The 22120-nt window shown below is 39.3% G+C and overlaps 2 protein-coding genes and 1 non-coding gene across 5 annotated transcripts; 1 reads left to right on the top strand and 2 right to left on the bottom strand.

The window, feature by feature from the left end:
* Window positions 1-99: 99 nt before the first annotated feature.
* wbp4 (WW domain binding protein 4) lies at window positions 100-5616 on the bottom strand. The gene is made up of 10 exons (XM_066706625.1): window positions 5499-5616; window positions 4914-4986; window positions 4529-4591; window positions 3996-4119; window positions 3592-3729; window positions 2853-2923; window positions 2651-2726; window positions 2165-2358; window positions 1555-1802; window positions 100-1419 (listed from the first exon to the last, which is right to left on the bottom strand). Coding segments are annotated over exons 1-10 (1197 nt in total). The 5' UTR covers window positions 5501-5616; the 3' UTR covers window positions 100-1211.
* Window positions 5617-5857: 241 nt separating this feature from the next.
* trnae-uuc (transfer RNA glutamic acid (anticodon UUC)) lies at window positions 5858-5929 on the top strand. Its single transcript has one exon. It is a non-coding gene; the product is annotated as a tRNA-Glu (tRNA).
* A 2006-nt stretch (window positions 5930-7935) lies between these two features.
* Window positions 7936-21671, bottom strand: LOC136751200 (SLAIN motif-containing protein 1). 3 transcript variants are annotated; one of them, XM_066706616.1, is made up of 10 exons: window positions 21084-21671; window positions 16534-16673; window positions 14070-14216; window positions 13525-13641; window positions 12816-12965; window positions 11958-12302; window positions 11244-11276; window positions 9968-10108; window positions 9371-9653; window positions 7936-8858 (listed from the first exon to the last, which is right to left on the bottom strand). In XM_066706616.1, the coding sequence occupies exons 1-10, from the start codon at window positions 21554-21556 to the stop codon at window positions 8783-8785; spliced, it is 1905 nt and encodes a 634-aa protein (XP_066562713.1). In that variant the 5' UTR covers window positions 21557-21671; the 3' UTR covers window positions 7936-8782. The 3 variants fall into 3 exon arrangements, with proteins under 3 accessions (XP_066562713.1, XP_066562714.1, XP_066562715.1); XM_066706617.1 differs by lacking the exon at window positions 11244-11276; XM_066706618.1 differs by lacking the exon at window positions 14070-14216.
* Between the last annotated feature and the right edge of the window lie 449 nt (window positions 21672-22120).

Below are 22120 nucleotides of genomic sequence, written 5' to 3'. Positions count from 1 at the left end.
CATGAAAATAACATTTTATTCGAGGCATGCATACTAGATTATATCAATTTATTAAGACCATCTCTTGCAACACTGTAAAAGACTGTAACAGAAACCAAGTCACTGATAAAACATTCAGGAGCATTCTTTTAATATAAACCCAGAATCATCACCATGACAGTTTGAACAGGGAGACAAATACTTGCGTACAAACTGTTGGGAACGACGCCACAAACGTTATTCCCTTTATCAGTAGCCTTAAAGTCTGACATGCATTTCTTGGACTATGGTGGCAGTTTTGCGTGATGTAAAAAACAAGCTCTGAAAATAATAATATTGAAAAAATCTGCACACTGAACTTCCATGTAAACGATACAGAAATTCAATCTCGGTAAAATAATGTCTGTACATGAAAGAATAAACCTCTAGTCTCATTTCATGATCATTTTCCAGTTCCACAGATTCTGTCACTTCTTCAACGCAGAATGACACTGATTTAGTCTTCTAATGTGTTGCATTTCCTGAAGGTAATCCTCTGATAGATTCTGTAGCACAGCAGGTTTAAGTTCATTTAAGATTTGATGTGGTTTGGGCAAAAAACAGCTGTGGACCCATTATCAAAACTGTTGAGTTCATCTCTGATTGTTCTGCCGCTTGGCCCGAGTTCAAACCAGCTGTCCCTAACTTAACATTGTAGAGGATTAACACAACCAACTGAGCTATGTAACTATGCTGACTCCAGTAAGGGAAGGAGAGTCATAAATGGTGCCCGATAAAACACGGAGAGGTTGAGAATATGAAGCCTAGTTATAGAATGAGAAGGGTGACTTGTCAAGGAAATTAATTATGCTTAGTCCATTACAAAAATATTACTGTGTGCAAAGGTGGAGGGTTATAAACTTTTAGAAAATGTAATGTTTATTCTGAAACTTATTTGCATAATGTCTTGCTTTTTGTCAAATGCATTAATTACGGAAGGATAGAAAACCTAATGGCTTCAAAACACAAGCAGCACCTACAATACACCTGTACATGTACAAAGCAGTAAATTGTGGAGAAAATCCCATACACTCTTACAGGCAGACCAGCTGTGGGCTGTTAAAGTTGGAGAAATTCGGCGTCCTTTTATTCTTAGCTTTTTCCTTTCTTTTCTTAAAACAGAAAGTGTCCCCCAACCAATCACAATGGAATCCTACAAGCCTGTTAAGAGTTTGTTACTTAAGGACAGGAGACTAATCATCATTCCCCCTCTGCCTCAGGTTCCGGGATTTGCCGTTCTCCGTCTTCCTCTTCTTGAAGGCCACTCCTTCCCCAGTGTCGTCTCCCAGGGAAGTTATGGTGCGCTCTTTAAATTTGATTTTAGGCTCTGGCGGGACTTCTGGGGCCGAGGCTGCTGTGTTCTGACCTTCCACTTGGGGAAGTTGCAAGTCCACCTGCTCACTGTGGGGAAAGACAATGGAGAAACGGTCAGAAACACACGGGGATGTGTAAGAGCAGACATACGCCACAACGCTGCTCTTGAATGGACAGCTTTCTTTAGACAAAGCAGTTGAGTTGAGAAAGTTGAGTACTCACTATGGGTCTTCCTCCTGTTGTATCCTCTCCCAGACTCCATATGGAGTTGGCTTGTTGGATTTTCTGACTTGGCTCTCTTCAATTTCTGGGGAAGAATTCTTCTCCTTCTCCTCCTCCTCCTCCTCCTCCTCCTCCTCTTTCTCTACCCCCTTCTCCTCCTCCTCTTCTTTCTGAGTTTCTATCTCTTCTTCCTCTGCATCATAGCACTCTTCTAAGACTTTGCTCTTCTCTTCTGCTGGACTCTTTCTCTACAAGGAAGGATAGAGATGTCTTGTGAGACACTGATTTAACCCTACTGTGGGAATTTACTGAATTAATTTCTGGATACAAGCTTAAGAGCAGCAGTTCTGCGTAGTTCTGAAAGGGGGAGATGATGACAGACACCAATTCAGAGGAACATTAAATGTAAGCTTTGACATTAAGTCTTTATAGTAATCTTAAAAAACAGGAGCACACTATCAGCTGTTCCTGGCAGGCATACATTTTCTCTGATCTCAAATGTGTTAACCTAAAGTATTGCTTCAAAATAATGTGAACATAATATCAATATGCTGTGAAGCTTGAGCTGGTTTTCCCCTGTAACCTATATGCTTCATGCCCGGTGTCTTACTCTGAAACTGATCTTGACTTTCTGTGGTTCTTTTGGAGCCTCTGGTTGTGTGGTCCCCTCCTCCCTTTCAGGAAGGTCGTCCGCCACAGACGAGGATCGAGATTCAGAGGAGGGAGACTCCTCCAGGCCCACTGTGGGCTCACTGCTTCCGGACGCATCGGGTGTGAATTCGTCGGGCTTCTCCCATCTGGACTCTGTATTGAAAAATATATTGTACATCTAATTCCTGACTCCATTCTGGACTTTAAAAGCAAAACTAGAGAAAATACAAAATGTGACTAAAATTATCCAAATGCCTTCTCAGAAAGTTGTTTCGATCTCATTTTAACCAATACGTCTCATGACAAACTATGTTGCAAACAGGAAAGACTAAAGAACAAATACTTAGTTTCACAATTGAACTATTCTATCTTTCTCATCAATAAAAAGGATTTTTGCTGCCCGATGTTGCATGACCTAATCTTAAATTTGAATCTTTTCACTCACCTCCTGTTATTGTGTTATAGTAGTAGGTAAAGCCCTCTGGGCTAACAGCTTCAATCCATGGGCAACCAGAAGATTTCTATAGGGAGTGAAAGCACACCATTTTTCTTAAGAAACATATTTTCAATTTCTATTTATTTTTATGTTTTTTTGAATGTACAATAAAGAATCAGCTGTAACAAAAAAAAATTATTGGGAATTTCACCTCCTTGGCTGCTGTTCCTTCTGAAGACGAAGATCTTTCCTGAAACCCCTCTGGTTTATTCCACTGTGACTCTTAAGAAAATAACATTTTAAATTGTGACTTTTAAATTACTTTTCTTGACTAATAAAACAACCATCTAATATATTTAATTTTATTTGTAGATATTCAAATTCTGGTTTAAAAATTATCTTCATAAATTGTCATGCAAAATCAAAGGATGTATTGCTTCTCATACAGGTTCAATTCAGAGAAACAATAAGACAAAGCAGTTTACATGCTGAACTTGAATGACAACAGCATAAGAGAACTGCGAAAAAACATTACCAGTATGTCAACTAGATTTGGTGATACTCCATCTGTCATTGGAGTGTAACTCATGCAATAAAACAGCAATTAATTATTGAATAAGTAATTAATCTGATTAAATGCAATAGAACAAGTTTTACATAATATGTTGGTATTTATATTTTCTAACCAACACTACAATTAAAGAAAATGTATCACCACCAAAATATATTTTTATTTACAGATGTTCCCTGACTTTCTAAATTCATTTTTTGAGTAAGTTGGATAAACACTACTGCTCTTTACATATCTAATGTTAATTTTGTATAAGTTGTACATTTTAATGATGGCGCCAATAGGAACATTTTACGTGAAGTTGAATCTACGTACGTCAGGTGTTACATAACCCAGGGAGTGCCTGTATTTAGTTTCAAACCAATTTAGCAACACCAACCTCCTGTTGCTGTGTTATAGTAATAGGTGTAGCCATCTTCATTGACTCCTTCCACCCAGTCCCGTCCTCCTCCACGTTTTGGAGCTGAAGTCCGCTTTACTGGCTTTTTACTCTGGGGTTCTGCAGCCTTTGGTGGTTCTGTACAAATTAAACAATCAATCAATAGTAGTTATTTATATATTTATTACAGACTGGGCCAACAAAAAGGTAACACAATGTGTGTTCAAGCAACATTTTTTCCTTTCCTAACATTTATTTTCTATAAAAACTGCATTTGAAGAAATAGCGACGCATACAACAACTTCGTTACATTTTATTAAAAAGCTTTATATAATATGTTGAGCAACACAATATGTATTGTTTTTGTTCCCTTGTACAGTTCCTGGATATGAAGAGAGTTTTACCTGAGTCAACTCCTAGTCGTTTTAGATCTTCCTGATACGCTTTTAAAGCTGCTTCCTCCATAGCTTCAAACTCCTTTGACATGCGTTCCTCCTGCTTCGCTTTGTCAACACTCTTCTTCTTAATCTGCAGAAGACAGGAGTGAGTGAGCGATGGCACAGCAAGTGACACATCCCTCCAGACTAAGGGTGTGCACATTTATGAGTTTTCATGGGTGTATTTTTTTTTTTTTTTTTTTTATTAAAGCAGGGTCCTTATCTCTGCTTAATTAAAAAAAAAAAAAAGCAGCTCAGCACTGTAGTTAGACGACTGGTCTTTCATGCATAACACTTCCATTTGCTTTGTGATAGTGCCATCTACAGTAGACTCGACGAAAAACAAAAAGAAAAAGTGAAAACACATGAAAGCTGAAGTACTCTACAGTTGCTAACACTGCACAACCCTGTGAAACATCAGGTGCTGTGCCACATTATAATTTATATTTAAAATAATTTCAGATTGAGATTACATAGTAAACTGTAAAGTAAAGACATACCTCATTAATTTTGGCAGCAACATTTTCTTTGTGGTTCTTTCCCCTCTCATGGAATTCAACACTCTGTTAAGAAACAACAACACATTTTTACTATAACAAGCACTGGTGGATAACTAATTGCACTTACTGATATGATCAACTTAATTGAAAATAATATGCAGTATTATTAAAGGGCAACATCTTTATTATTAATGCAGACTACCATGAGTGCATACTAGGCAAGTGTGAAATACAAAGACTAATCTGCTCAGAAAGATGGCTTCTATTATCAGTGAGCTTCACACACACAGAGCAGGCAACTCAAAACAGCACTGCCTTCACATGTGCAATGTGTAAACACAGCAATCATATAATCATCTATGACAAGACTAAAATAAGGTCTCACAGGTTTGTTGTCTGCTATCCAGCACTTGCAGTACTGGCAGAACTTCTTGGGCTGTGACTTCCAGTAATCTGCCCTGTAAACAAGAGTCACACAACAAACAAACAAAAAAGTGCTTATTCTGCAAATGAACAACTACAACCCATCAGACAATCCCGTATTAGAATATACTGTAATATACCCTACATGTAGAATATGGTAAAAGGATATACGTACAGCTTTACAAATAATAATATTAATATAATGACTAGGGAGCAAAACAGCAAATGTGAAATTAAAACTGGAGATATATGCGATACTTCCCTAGTTACACAACTGAGACGCAAGATACAAAGAGCAGCACGGCGATTTTGTTTGTGAAAATCATATTACCCCCATCAGTAATAAAAAGACATTTCATTTTTCAGAATACCCTAAGACTTATTTTTCATCAAAACACGAGTAGATCAGCAACGCGTTTAATTCGCGAAATTAATTACCTCGACGTGACTTAGCCTACATGCAAATAATAGCCTACATATTCAGTCACTACATATCAGATGATCAATCCACCGGTTGTATGTACAACTACATGAACAATTTACTTACATTTCCGATAGATATTGCTAATTACATGTATTTTTCAGTGATATACATGTACTCGAAAAGGAACTTAAGTTTCACTATACAACTCAACCACAGTCCTCCATGTTTTGTGTAGCACTGAGGTCCCACGTACGGATCCCGTCAACGGACAAAAAGAACAAAACGTTTTTTTTTTGTTTTGCGATTGCTTCTCGCTGTATTACATTTCTACTTGGTTAGAAGAATTTGCATTTTAAACAACATTAATATATAAAATAAACATGCATATTTGTCACGATCATTAAAATAGATATATTAATGCTAAAATATTGACTAATATACAAGTTACTATACTCAAGATATTGAGCAATAGAAATAAGACTTCCCATATGGTCTAGCGGTTAGGATTCCTGGTTTTCACCCAGGCGGCCCGGGTTCGACTCCCGGTATGGGAAATAAGATTTTTGTTTTGAATGACTCAATTATTTCATTATTTTGTCAAACATTGCACTGTATTAAATTAGATAGCGTAATTAAGATATACAAGTAAATCCGCTTGAAATACATTTTATGTTGTGTTAGGTCTGTTAGCACCCCAAGTGATGAGTAATTGAATGTTCACATTGTGAGAGACACTTCAAACTAACCCAGAAAACTCATCTCTCTCCCAGCTTTTCTCCTCGCCCTAGTTCAGCTCACTTACCCTTCTGCAGTGATATTCATTTCTTAATGTAATTAATTGAATTGCCTACCTTGCATTATTTGCACAATTAATACCTGGCTCAGTGTGCATACTATAAAATATACACTAACTCACACAATACAGGTCTTAAATGAGGACAGAAATGTGACTCTTAAGCACCTTCAATTAAATACCACATCTAATGATCAAAATGATGTCCACAATGCACTAAAGGAATTCATGGGATGTTAAGAGCTTAAGAAACTGCCTGCTACTGTAAAACTACAGCATGGCTTCATTCCTGCGCTGACGCCGCATTCTCACAGGCCATAATGACCCTGGACTGCGGACACTACAGCTGGCTCTATGCCGCTCTGCATCCTTGCTCAACATACTAATGTTTAGTCACATATACATGTATTTCTGCATCTCCACACAGCTGCAGATCACACTGTACTAATTGTAAATGCACAGTCCCATCCAGGTTGATTGATACCCAACTCAATGTAACAATCTGTACAGTGAGTTTAGATTTTTGGGATAACATGTGAAAAGATTGCGTACACTAAAGCTGCAGAGTGTACCCTCTCTTATACAGAATAAAAAAAAAAAGTCTGAAACGATGCTGCACTCTTCATGTGCTGTAGAACATCCATTATTCATCGTTTACATATTACATTCCCTTCTGCTAGGAACAATATCCCAATCACCATTATTTCAGAATGCTAATATAAACGATGATGGATAAGAAACAATGTGTTCTCTTCCTTTCAGTCTTAATTCTGTAAATACATGCATTTTTGTTTTGACTACTGCATTAAAATGCAGCTGGCGTCAGAAGCACAGGAGACAGGCTTACAAATAATCATCTCTATTAGGAAAGAAAAGGCTGGGCAAATTGAACACAGCTCATCATCTACAACACTACATCAAAGGCCACTGTATTTTTATGAATTCATTTGTTAATGAGTGTTATCTGCCTTTGTTTGTAAGGATAACAATACAGGATAGTCAATATTTACTACTATACATGTATATTACATAGATAATCACTACCATCAGCCTACATCATTTAATTGTTGGATAAATATAATGTTGTTCTACTTACTTTGATCTACAGCTTCTCTTTTCTATGCCATGACTGCCAATGTATTATTTAATCACTTTACATCCATTCAATACCTGCCTTTGTCCAGCCCATTGCCATTTTAACATCTGTATGCTTTCAATGATGTCACATTTGTTCTCAGATCCATTCATTATTTTATCTGTTATTCCAAGAATACACATTTCTATGTGTGTCATCCACTATAATTTTGTAAAAAGCTTTAGTTTTAGATTTAGAAACAAAATGTCATGTGAATCAATGTGGACATCAATTACTGCACCTCATTTGTAAAAAGTGAGTAACTGAAAACTTAATTTAATTCACAGTACAACATGCATTTAATTGTTGTATTTGGACCAGTTGTGTTAATCATTTCCTTTTAATACTGCAATGTAGAACCACAAATTTAGAATAAACATCTATAGCATTGCATTTGTAAGACTGCTTAATTGTTATGCATTTATTGTATGGATATTCAAATTCAAAGCTTGGGTGGGTACACAAATCTGAAAATTTAAACATTTCACAAGGCGGTGTAAAGGAGTTTTATATTGCTAGTGGGTTAACCCTTAGCCATTACATCTTAGGAAAATAAAAACAAATCCGACAGTTGGCAACAAGAATTACCAATTTCAAATAAGGTCATTGAAAATAACATTTACAGAGCAAAGTAACTTGAAAGTTTTTATTTTTGTTTTAAAACCTGCTCATTCCCATACAACAGTTAATAAACATCATTAAAGTGTTTATTTGACAATAGGGAAAGAAAGTCATTTCAGAAGACTTGCAATGCACTTAAAAACACTATCTTGAAAACCAATAAATTAAATACGTAGAATGAAGACGAACATAAATTAACATTTAAATGAATTAATGACAAACATTCTATTGCTAAATCTGTGAAAATACTTCCGAAACACTCATGTGTTCAAAATGGAAGGTGATATTATATGGATTTAATCCATGCTTAAACATAAAATTACAATTTAAAGTGAACGTAAAACTCAAAGTGCAGAGGGAACAGCAAACAAAACACATAAAAAGGAAGTTAAACACTATACAATAGGCACCACATTACAAAGATAATACATATTGTATTAGTTCTTAAAAAATCTCATGTTCAGACATTCGTTGCTCAGTCTTCATTATTAAAAAGTTCCAAAATGACAAAATAACTATTAGTAACATTAGTTGTAAGCATGATCTTGTAAACAGTTTAAACCAGTATGCCCTATTTTGTCTTTTTGGCTAAAATGCTTTGTTTTAAAAATATGATAGAATATTGCAAACTGTAAAAGTAGCATTATTGCAATGCATACAGCGAGTGTACCTCAGTTGAACCGTAATTAGGTAAGCATTTCAGATTCCTTTGTAAGAAAACTAGACCTCAGAGTTTGCTGTGCAACAGTCAAATGTTTCTTGATTTCAAGAACACTTTGTGATACATCAACCTGTCCCAGCCAGCTGGGCACTTAATACTGTTGTATCTTCAAGTTCCTGGTTCCAATATACCCTGTATCAGTAGCAACCATCACGCCAGCTGCCATCTCGGAGAGTACTGAGTGCTGATAGTGTCTTCGGAGGCTGGAGTAAACTAAGAGAGAGAGACAATACGTCATTAACCTATTCCATTAAGTAAAACATTTACAGCATCTGTAGAACCGATTTGAAATTGTGGAGTGTTTTAGAACTGTACATTTAAAAACACATCTTCTCATTTGTAGTTAACGTTAGTAAATCTACCTTTATGAATGTTTAATACAATGCTAATAAGGTTAATGAATTCGCAAGTGGACTGAGGAGGGGAAATTAACATATTTGCTGCTTGAAGCTTCTGTATTTATCCAGGTCTTTCACATTTAAACATTATAAATGCATCCACAACATTCTCAAAAAGCACTTATAGTATTCTTGTGCATTAACCATCATTCCTAAATCAGTCAGCTAACGGTGTCTATTAATTTGGGGATAACCACACTGGCAAACACATGCATGGTCTAATTTGTTGCCAGTATTATTCCAAAATAAATTATACAACCAGCTTTAAACATATTATACATTTTCTATGAGCTCATAAGACCAAGAGGAGAGTGCTGCACAAGTTACCTCCGGACAGGCTGTGCTATCTTGCTCCGGGGTATGCTGCTGCCCCCGATGACGGAGGCGGGTCTGGGGAGAGCGCTGCGGCCCGCTGATGCGGGTGTTACAGGCTTGTTAGGCAGAGGGATGCCACTGCTGGAGATGGAGTGTAAACTGACGGAGGTGGGCATCCCCACAGGGCCCTGAACAGTGGGGCTGACATAGGCAGTGGCTTTCAGAGACTGCCTAATAGGCACAGGGAAATTGCCCACACTGTGGACACGATGCTGCAACTGGCCTGGTGAGGGAACTGGGAATGAATAAAGACATGAATGCAAATTAACTTCATCTTTAAAAACTGGAGAACATTGTCAGTTGCTTAGAACGGCAACAAATCAAAACAGATGGGTAAAAACAGTGTTTGCCAGCCCTGATCTCAGAGGATCACTGTGCCTTCTGGTTTTCAATCGAGTACAGCTGTTGGCTGCTTTCCTGAATGATGGCTACCTGTTTAAGAGCTGCAAACAACTGACAAGTTCAATTAAGGACTTGGTTAAGAGCTGGAATGGAAACACAGGGGTACCCCAAGACCAGGGTTGGGGAGTCCTAAGCAAGGTCACTTACTGGAGGACTGCAGCCTGGACAGGCCATTCGAGGAGTCGAAACTCTGGCTATTCCTCACAGAGGAGGGGGAGCTGGTGTGGCTGGAGTGGCTGGTGGTGCTGGGCATACGGGCCAGGTTAGGCATGCTTCTCCTCAGTTTATCTGCATGAGCAACAAAACATCCTCTCAGGTGTGACCATTATCCCTATTGAGACCAACATCCTCATGCAACTGGTGATTTCAAAGATAACATTTTACACATTATGTAAAATTGGACAATAAAAGTACAATTAAAAAAACAATCATTACAAAAATGCATTGTGAATTTTACTCTTGCTACACTGAAGAACAAAAACTGCCATTCCATTACCATAAGTCTCCCTCTGCCACTCATGACCTATTTTTACATCAGTCTAAAAAACAATCCTGCAAGAGAAGGGAGCCTTGAGCTGATCTCCTGCCATTGGCACAGAGTAGACAAGCAAACAAGTAAACAAGATCATAAAGTCCTGCAGTATCCTTATAGTCTGCTGACTAACAGAACAAGAGACTCTCTGAATTGTTTCTTTATAATCCAGTAGAAAAGCATCAGTACTTTTATCTTGCAATGGACTGAATTCCTATAACCAGTTGTAATTCACAGAAATTAAATATAAAATATAAATAACCTAATTAAATAGTCTTTCGATTCACTGCTCATCAAAATAAAATGTAGAAAACTGAGAAATCCAGTATCAAAAGAGCAGTTGCAAGTCTCATCCTTTAGTGAACTAGATTTCATTGGAAAGTTTTATAATTAGAAGTCAATCATTCTTTCTGCCTCAAACCTTCCAATACAGCATTCTGAAATCCCTGCAAACTACCGGCACTTGGAGAAAAACATCAGCGACACCCTTTTAATCCCCTTCAGGCGATTTCAAATCCCACTGTCCCGCGCCTGCATCTCTTATCTGATTATTATATCCGATTAAGGTTGTGACAAAAAAAAAAAAAAAAAAAAGACTAGTACATTTATTTATAGAGTTGAATACATTTCTGTTTTCCCAACCAGTGTATAAAACTACCATTTTAAGGTTCATGAATTTCTGAATTTATTCATATTCAACTGTAAAGCATAACTTGACAGGTGTTAAATTAAGAGGAAACTAACCCAATAAATCTGACGAAATGTGCTCCTTTGGGTGCATTCAGAAAAGCAGTGTACAGCGATACCTTACAGGCATGAATATCACCAAACAGAATCCCCCATGCACCCTGCTTCTGTGAATCAAGTCAAATGAAAAGCTTGCCAACTTACTCTCGTATTCGGCTTGATTCCAAACAGGAGATCCTAAGAATTTTCCAAGATTATAGAATATTCAAACAAAACGAACAGAGCAAACAAACGAACGAACAAACACACACAAAAAAATAAAAGTATTTTTAACGTTTGCATAACCCACTCCCTTAACAAGCGAATCTCTCAACAGAATTTTAAAAGCATTTGTCTATGTATGGAGACAATTACACAGACTGGTTCTTACCTTAAGAAGCATCATGTCTTACTTAAAATGTACTTTAGCTGTATCCAGGGAGGCGGAAATGTTTTTGCAAAGTAAGCTGCATCTAAAAACTCCACTCTTTCAAAACTCCCAGATAAAAAGTAACAAAAAAACAACCGATATTTTGATGGAAGATAAATTACGTAATGTTTTCAGGAAATTAAGAGGTGATTATCAGATTTCATACACTGTACTTTTAAGGACAAAACTAGTTTCTAAAATAAAATTATTTCCTTGAGAAGAAAATATGTATTCAGTAATACAGTAAGTAGTACAGTAATCCTGTTAAACACCTTTTATTCCCTTCCGATGTGTGAACACGAGAAATATGAGACATAAATACAAGAATTATTCTCTGTTCTGTACAGCTGACATGGCACATCACTAGGACACAGCCTCGAGTATGGCACAATGATCAAACTGTTGCCATTTTCTCTAGGGAGATCATCCTCGGTGTTCCCGGGCTCTACCTGTGCCGGTCCTGTAGCTTGGCTGCGAGTCAGGGGTGTACACTGGCGTCGTCGGGGTGGAGTACTGCTGGTAACTGAAGCTGTTCAAGTACGGCGAGCTGGGGCTCCGGCGGCACTCTCGGATGCTGGAGAAAGTCTGAGAATGGGGGAGGCCTCTGTGCAGGGGGGTGCAGCGCGTGAGGCGGGGCTGGGGGGGCGGCAGGTGGTCGTAATCCTCCTCGTCGTCCAGGCTGTACTGGTCGTAGTCCAGGTCACTGCCGGCCCCCTTCCGCCCAGAGTGGAAGGAAAAGCTGGAGCTGCGCCTGGTCACGGACGCCGACGTCGAAGCGTAGTCCTGACGAAGACCTGCAGGTCACAGACGACATGTGAGTAGAAGAACAAGGGAGAAGTTGTCTGTAGATTTTCCCAAGAGCATGGCTTCCAAACTTTAAATCTACAAGAAAACCCACATTACTTTGTCTCATCTGTAATTCAGTAACTAAGCACAACCTCTACATAGAATAAACATATCTGCCTCCAGAAAGAGATCAGATCAATTTGTTCTGTTCTGATGGAAGGTGAGGGATAATTTTAGAGAAAACATTGCGAGACAGTATTGTGTTGACCAACAAACACATGACTTGAGCCCCGTGTTTTTTGAAGCACTCTTGGAATTAATTAATAGGGGTGGCGATTAATATTTGAACAACTTATGAGATCTGTACATACAACCAATCAAACTAAAAACTAAAATAAAAATAAGCAGAACAGTGTACATAATCAAAATCTGTTAAGTGTATATCAGAAACAAAGATGTCTCGTTTGTGATTAAGCCTCCAGAGCAGAAGCACAACCTCAGCCCTCACAGAAACAACCTACTTTCTTCTTGAAGTCGTGCCATTATCTGCACATCAGTTAAATCTTGCAGCTTATATCCCATGGAGATTGAGTCATCCTCCAGTTCAGACGTGCTCAGCTCACTGTCAATGGAAGACTGCCGACTCAGGGGAGGGTGCCTGCTGGAAAACCCTTTAAAGGAGAGTTAAAATTAAGTTATATTTATTATTGCTCTCCCTCTCCATTTAAAAACAGTGTATTTGTGTACATATATACACATACACGCACACTGAATATAGCATATAGATACGAAATATTCCATTTAAAAACAAATCTGCTAGGAGGATAATTAATGTGATGAAACTTAAGTTCTATAATGAATTAAGGCATGTACTCTTGGCCCTGGAGCCATTACAAATGGTCTGAATTGAAAAATATCACTGATCGTCCACTTGACAACATGCAGGTCTCCCTTTATGACTATGTGTGTATTGGAAATGGTGAGCCAGGATACTTTGAGCTGTCTTGCTAACTCAGAGGACTGGACGACAAGATTACAGAATATTCCTTTCATTCAAAACAGATGTTTATACATTTCTAAAGGGGAAAATGTCCCATCTCTTACAGTGGTACCTCAAATCAACACCTTTAGGCATCACATTTACATAGAAACGACTGTCACCTCCTCTGTACAATTTGGCCAATTAGCTTTCCAGAGGCACTGTACAACACAAGAGCCAGTGGTGCTTACTGTGAGGGGCGGCTGGACAGACAGCTGCCAGTGGGCCTTCAGCTACACCAGAAAAATCCCTCCCAGTTGGATTCAATGGCAGGTGAAGTGGGGAATGGCTTGATGAAAACAATGGCGCTATACAAAGAAAAATGGATTAAAGTTTATCTACAAAACTCCCCGAGATAAAATCTGGAAACCTTAATAAAATAGATCAAATTGTATTCTTAAGTAGCTCTGCAAATTCAGTTTATTTCACAATTAAATTGCATACAGGAACAGTTGTTTGCATTTAAAAAAAAAAAAAAAGATAAATACCCCTCTATTTTATTACATATACTGACTGAGATCCACTAAAATGCTATACCCTGATGGAAGTATTTGAATTATACTGCAATTGAACCCAATCATATACCTATAGTTTTTCTTGTTAGAATAATGATTGCCAATGTGCAATTAAGGGAAGGAAAAGTCAAAATTAAAGCAATGTTTCAAATGACGTGAACAAACAACGGCTCGGCTTGTCACCATCACCAAGCCACCGCGTTAACAAGACGTGCGGTTACCTGTTCTGTCTGTTAGTATTGGCTTTGTGGCGGATTTATAGGAGCTGGAGGAGTGAAAGCTGTTGCTAAGGGGAGAGATTCCCGCTACAGGACTGTAAGGAAAGGCAGGAGACACAGGGCTGGAAAAGAGACTCTTCCATCTGCTGGCTGCGATCAATCACAAAGACAAAGGGAGGAAGTTAGACACTACAGCAGGGAAACGTGCAATTAAGGCTCTCAATGCACATGCTACAGCAAGAGTGGTTCAGCAATTGCAGCAGGACAGGTCTTTGGTGTAAAGTCAAGTGTTGCACACTCATAATCAACAAGTCAGGCTGCCAATTCATTTTTCAAGCTGTCTATGGGCGGTTGCTATTCATAATTTCTGAAGGTTTCATATAATACAGAATATCGATGCATTTATTATGTTCTGGTATAAATAAAGCCAATACAAATATTCCTAAACATTCCTATTGCTTGCTTTAACTCATATTGCAACAAGCCTCCCTCCTGCTGCAAACTGGGAACCTGGTTGATGGAAAAAAATGGAAAAGGCATATTTGCAAGGTAGGGGCATATTTTCATCAAAGCCATTGCGTTACCTCAGCAGGTTTACTGTCCATAACAAATTATTAAGATCAATAGCTACTTATCTACACTTAGGAATCCATTTACATTTTCTGAAGTTAGAATAGCAGAAAAATGTAAATTAAGTTTGTGAGAAGGATTGTCTTCAGTGGAGGGTTCTAGGCAAATGGATTTATTCTAGGCACTTGGTAGGCACACTGAACTCACACTGTGCTTTTGCCTACATCATACAATTAGTCTTACTACGCCAGCACAAAAACTGCATTCATGCTTGCCTACAAAAACAACTGTTTCTAGGCCCAGTGCACAAAGCTTTATTCATTACCTAACTGAGGCAAGAGCCGAGCTCTGACAGCCTGAATTCAAACCTTTCATAGCTATGAAGACGGGGAACCTCAGAAGAAACATTGAAATGGCAAATACATTTACATTTCGAAGTATTTCATAAAATTAAAATATGCAAGATATTGACCTATTCATGTAAAAGCAAAGTGCTCGCATTCCTGATGTACACTTGCTAATTGCTTCAATGGCTTCCAGTAGAGGATCAGCATCATGCCTGTTAAGGCCTTTATGCGTATATAGAAGTGTGAATGTCATGCTACCTGTCAGAATGAATACAAGACCCTTATCATCGAAGCCAGGCTGCTTTCAGCAATGCTTAGTTGCCATAGTCACGGCTCTTATATATCCAGTTCACTAAATATTCAGTATGAATGGTCATAAACTAAACAAACCAAAAGTGACTTTACAGTCTTGCTTCAAAGGAGTTGAGAGGCAGAAGCATGACAGTACCTGAATAATTTACACACACACAACCAAAATTATGTTAAAAGGCACTTCATTGGCCTTATAATCCATAACAAAACCCTGCTTATTATAGAAACCTTTTTATTGTTGGCCCACAAGTTGGATTGACTTGAGCTCAAATTGTGACCGTTGATCAGTTTCTGAATCTAAACCACTAGTGTTGCCCTAACGTATATAAAGGCGACAAAACTTTCAACAGCCGCAAACTAAAATGAAGGAATATATCTGGATAATTGGTTAAAGAAAAACAGCCTCAAAAATATGAATGATTAAAAGATCACCAAAGGAAAATAACAGTGGATTTGAGGTTGTTCTCACAATCTCTCTAATTTCACTGGCTTTCGCTCGTGATGGTGTAAGTAAGTATAATAATGAGGTAATTGTGTGATAACTGGTGTCATCATTAGACAATTACATCCAAGGGGATAGACTGCAGTGAATTGGCTAGAAAAAAAATTCACAACTGATCAAGTATTTTAAAAATAGGTTTTATAACCTATTAAAACCTGTATCCTAGTTATCTTTCAGTTTCAAAAACATTTCCCAGAGCGTGTTGGAAAATGACCTTTCGCAACACTTGAAAGTTTTCTTCATTTCAGATAAAGTTGCAACCCAACATTTTAAAGATGCCTTATTTAAATTTAAATGCCTCTTATTAATAAAAGTGGTCTGATTGTGAAAAGGTATTTCATGTCTGAAGGATTGCTTTTCCCCAAAGCAGGTGCAGCTTAGCAAGGAAAAAATCATTACATATTACATATGCCACTGCTGGAAAAAAAGTATCATGGCAAAACTCCTGGAAAGAAAACCCTTGTGATATTGTCAGTCATTAATTGGCAGCCAAACTGCATAATATTCACTGCATTAAAAATCTTGTCATGAATAAAAATGTTCTCAAATTACGCTTCAGATTCTGCAAAACTTGTAAAAACACTGCTTGTTTGATTCATATTGTTTTCAACAACTCCAACTTGATCTTGTTCCAGTCAATGCAGTATGAGAAACACCAGATACGATCCATTCACCAGACAAATAAATGGCATAACGTTTAGATGTCAGAGCAACAAACACACACCATTAGCATTACCTTGTTCAAGTCTTAGGCAGAGAGAGCGTTTTGCAGCTTCCATTTCAGGCCGGGGGTTATCTAGCACCTGCCTGCACCACTGAAGGGGGCTGAGGTGTCGCTCTTCAGAAGTAAACTTTGCCTTCGGTGACACATACAGCCTGCATTGAGAACAAAGTGAAAAGCATTTTAGCTGCATACTTCTGTTACTTAATTTAAAAAAATCCCTAGTTGCAATGTTGATAGAATTTTTAAATAAATCTAGAAACTCTACTAATAACAATGGGTAAGAAAGAATACTGTGCAAGTGCAGGGCATATGTTTTAAATCTGTGCAAAGAAATTAAATGTGCAGTATCACATCAGTACAACATTATTTATGGTCGATATCTGCACTTGAAGTGAATAAAATAGCGTATAAGATAAGGAGCACTTTCGGACGCTTTTAAAAGAAACTTTCTTCCAGATTCATTACCTCGGGAGCTCGGGGGGGGGGGGGGGGGGGAAGAGAAGGGAAAAAAAAGCAAAGCAAGTGTAATTTCACACCCGAGATTTCATCTTCTCCAGTAATGTCAATTTTCCTTTCATTGGATCAGCAGACGAAAGACTCAGAAAGAAGAGAAACAAAAATACCTTTAACACAGAGTTTAAAAAAGCAACATTTTATGCTTAGTCTTGCGTCTGTGAACCATGCCTAGACAATAACAATCATTGCCTGGTGATGCGTCATCCTAGAGAGGATTGCATCCCCAGTCTTACTTGCGATTTAAAACCTTATGGACTTGAGTAAAAATCAGGAATAATTTTAGAAAACCTTTGTTAGTCTTTATAATGAACAGCTTTTCTAACTGAAGAAAACTGCATTGGCAGGAATAACCAAATAAACTTAAAATAAAACTGGTAATTAAGCAAATGCAGAGCTCAGTGTGTTTTATTACCTGTACACATGACCTCTGTGACGAAGGTCTTTCTACCATAGATCAACATTTACACTTTTAGATGTTATCTAATCTCTGACTGGAAGCACACTCCTCTTTGGATGCATCTCCCCCCAAAAAGTAATTCAAAAGGTTTAGACGACAGGGTCCTTAGCAGCCCCAAAGCATAAGAGCGAGGCTTGTTTCAGTTAATATAGCCTTCACAAAAGCTGCTGCAAGGCAAAATACACCAAAACTACCATAGCTCCACGCCAGGATTGAGGAATAGTTACTAAGCTTGAATTGCATGATTAATAGCTACCTGATTTATCTGAATTGGTCTTTAAGAAAAACATTTTAATGCACAGAGATGTCACCCAACCCCCCATACAAAAAATAAAATCCATATATTTATGACCTTTTGCAGTACATGAACAGTGAATTTATCTGTAGCAGATTCTTTACACGTCTGTTCAGAATTGGATACGGGGACAGATTCACACTGACACCATTTTGAACACATATCTAAGGCTGTTTGTCAAAAGACAATCACTGCTTGTGTGACAGTAGTAGGCTGCAAATTGCCTTTAGACTGAAATGTTTGGGTGGAAAGGGGCACATTTACTCGGTTGTATTTAGAAAAACAGGAAAACTTTTCAAAATCAGAAAACAATACAATATCAGCAGTGGACAACTGTATTGTCTTTGAAAGCTGTCACAACAGAGACAGTGGTAAATAAAAACAGGGGTGGCAAGATCAAACATTACGGAGATCAGCGGTTTATTTCTTTAAATTATTAATTCCCTAATATGGAAACCTGCAGCATCAAATGCACAGTGAAATACACTCACCTAAAGGATTATTAGGAACACCATACTAATACTGTGTTTGACCCCCTTTTGCCTTCAGAACTGCCTTAATTCTACGTGGCATTGATTCAACAAGGTGCTGAAAGCATTCTTTAGAAATGTTGGCCCATATTGATAGTATAGCATCTTGCAGTTGATGGAGAATTGTGGGATGCACATCCAGGGCACGAAGCTCCCGTTCCACCTGGTGACTGTGGGGGCCAGTTTAGTACAGTGAACTCATTGTCATGTTCAAGAAACCAATTTGAAATGATTGGACCTTTGTGACATGGTGCATTATCCTGCTGGAAGTAGCCATCAGAGGATGGGTACATGGTGGTCATAAAGGGATGGACATGGTCAGAAACAATGCTCAGGTAGGCCGTGGCATTTAAACGATGCCCAATTGGCACTAAGGGGCCTAAAGTGTGCCAAGAAAACATCCCCCACACCATTACACCACCACCACCAGCCTGCACAGTGGTAACAAGGCATGATGGATCCATGTTCTCATTCTGTTTACGCCAAATTCTGACTCTACCATCTGAATGTCTCAACAGAAATCGAGACTCATCAGACCAGGCAACATTTTTCCAGTCTTCAACTGTCCAATTTTGGCGAGCTTGTGCAAATTGTAACCTCTTTGTCCTATTTGTAGTGGAGATGAGTGGTACCCGGTGGGGTCTTCTGCTGTTGTAGCCCATCCGCCTCAAGGTTGTACATGTTGTGGCTTCACAAATGCTTTGCTGCATACCTCGGTTGTAACGAGTGGTTATTTCAGTCAAAGTTGCTCTTCTATCAGCTTGAATCAGTCGGCCCATTCTCCTCTGACCTCTAGAATCAACAAGGCATTTTCGCCCACAGGACTGCCGCATACTGGATATTTTTCCCTTTTCACGCGTGAAAATCCCAGTAACTGAGCAGATTGTGAAATACTCAGACCGGCCCGTCTGGCACCAACAACCATGCCACGCTCAAAATTGCTTAAATCACCTTTCTTTCCCATTCAGACATTCAGTTTGGAGTTCAGGAGATTGTCTTGACCAGGACCACACCCCTAAATGCATTGAAGCAACTGCCATGTGATTGGTTGGTTAGATAATTGCATTAATGAGAAATTGAACAGGTGTTCCTAATAATCCTTTAGGTGAGTGTAAATTACCAATGTTACTATTGCGGTTTAAATGGAAAATGTGCATTTTGAAACCGCAAACACAAGCCCAGAAATACCTTTGTTCTCTCTTCTTGCTACACAATCGTTACATGTAATTGTTGTGAAGAAAACAGTCCCTTCCTTCAAATAGATAATCATCCTCGCAAAGCCTGTATTCGATCGGAAGCCGTGCTTGTAACAGTCAATACATTGATGTGAAGGATGACTTGGCCTAGAAGCAGGGGGTCAGCCACAGAAACAAAAGGTTTCCAAGCTGAGGAAATGCAAAAACAACTTCTGACGAGGGGGCCGGGTGGAGGGTAGAGAATATACATCAAAGAGAAGGCGGACAGTGTGTATGTATGAAACAGTCTTATCACCCTTTTGAATTTTTGTTTTAAGTGAAACATTTGTTTTTTTTAATTGAAGGTCTTTGTGTGGTTGTGGCTAAAATCAGAGACCACCCAGACTGTTTCTGGAGAGTCAGAGCAGCAGGTTTCTATAGGTAGCTTTACCTGGTCAATTAATAGATGTTCCAATGGAGCCAATCAGAACTCAGTTTGGGGGGGGCACCGTTCTAAAAGTATTTGACCAAAATCAAAAAATGTTAAGTTAAGCTCAAAGTTCTGTCACCCAGCAGAAATGAACCCTTAACACTAAGTAACACTTTCACCACATATTATTATCTAAACATTACAACCATTAAAAGGAAGTAAAAGATGGCTACATTGCTAAACCACTTAGTAGCAACAATGATTGCGAGATCCATGGAGATCACAAACAGAAGAGAAAAGAGATAAAGTACCAGTACAGACCACACGATAACCCATTCCTCTGAATCTTAACTAGTACAATGTCAATTTGAATAGGCTTGTCAGCTTTGCAGAGCTGCTCAGAGCAGGGCTGCTATGAAACTATGTTAAATGTTCCAGGCCGTTGGACACAGCCAGTAATTGGTCCTTCAGCAACAGTCTGAAATGCATTACTGCAACAGTAGGTGGATGTCCTCCTTACCCACATTCCTTTCAAGTCTATGCACTTACACACTAAAGGGTTTTAAATATAGGAGGTCCTCCCCCCTGCAACCTGACTGATACAACTGCAAAAAGCATTTTTTTGGAACAGTGAGTAACCCATTTTGTAATGACATGTTTCAAGACTGATTGGGGTACAGTGTAGGCACCACTCCCACAATATAAACCAGCAAACTAGACCAGAACAGGCTGTTAAATCTCAGCATCTTCACAAGTGAAAGCCAATCAAATGAAAAAGGCTTTCCAGATGACATGGTAACAAGTGCATCCCTTTCAGGCCCAAGCACAATAAAATGTACCCTAAAAAATAAAACATAGTGGTTTTCCTTTAAAGGTGTTGCAATTGAAAGAGAAAGTGGTTCTGCATTTTTTGTTTTTCTAAAATCGGGGGGAATTGGTATGCATGCATACAACACATCTGTATATCGTTGGCCTATTAAATATAGTAGGAACATCAATACATTAAGGTTTAAGTTTAGGAGTGCTGCAATATGGTGTCAGGATGTGTCTGAAGCAAGCGTTCAACAGATTAAATTATATAGAAAAGGTTTAAGAAATGACAAAAGCAACAAACAAAAAAAAACAAGTCATCATGGAAGCAATTGTAAAGCTACAGTACCAGGTATCCTCCTTCTCCTCGCTGCAGAAAACCGAATCTAGGTCCAGCAGTTCCACCTCATCCAGGATGGTGGGCTCCGAGCTGCGGCTGCAGACCTCCTGCGACTCCGCGCCGGCGGCAGACTGCGCATTGAAATACAGGTACTGGTCGTCCGACGGGCAGTAGGGACCGATAGCGGCCGGACACAAGAGCGTCGGCACCGGGCTGGGGATGCAGTAACTCCCCGTGAAGACCGAGCTGACTCCGCCGGCTCCCCCGGGGCTCCCCAGCAGACAGGCCGGGGGAGACTGCAGCATATGCGGGCTGACAGTACAGCTGCTCACCGCGTTCGCCCTGGTCCGGAGCTGCTCGTTTTGCTTTTCCAGTTTGCGCACCAGCTCCTGCAGCTTTTTCACCTCCAGCTCGGCGTTTACAGCGTTATTGTTGCAGTTAACATCCGCCATCATTTGCGGCTTTAGCACGGCAGCTTCCATGGACTAGGGGGGGACTACACATCAATATATATGCATCACTGGTGAAAAATGGTGGTCGTGCCGTTGGCTTCACTGAGATTTGTGCATTAAGCGGATCCACTCGAGCAGCGCTGCCAGCGCACTGTGGCAGGAGGATGCTGCGCCAGCCGCCCACAGTGCAATAAAGCCACTGTCTCCTCCCACAGAGCTCGCAGCGGCGCCGTCGCAAGAGCACAGGTAGCGCAGATTCCCGCAGTTCTGCGCAGATCTGCAGAATCCCGGCGATCCCATTGGTGGAGCCGCGCAGAACCGCGGACGTCTGCGCTACACGCACGCCGCCACGGTGGATCGGCAGGGACGCAAATCAGGTTCAGGTGCGGCAGTTTGGGGTCCTAATCAGATGTAACCGTTTTTACGTGTTCAGTTGAGACGTATCTTAGTGTATTGTTCATTTTACTCTTCTACACAGGCATGCGTTAAGCTTATTTTATAGTCTACTCTGCATACCTGTTCATGTATGTAAGTGGCTGGTTTCACAGTCGCACCCAGGCGAGCACTACTCGTAGTCTACCCCATGCTATTTTA

This window comes from Amia ocellicauda, chromosome 6 (genome assembly GCF_036373705.1).
Source record: "Amia ocellicauda isolate fAmiCal2 chromosome 6, fAmiCal2.hap1, whole genome shotgun sequence".
Lineage (NCBI taxonomy): Eukaryota > Metazoa > Chordata > Actinopteri > Amiiformes > Amiidae > Amia > Amia ocellicauda.
This window is presented reverse-complemented; position numbering and strand designations above follow the sequence as displayed.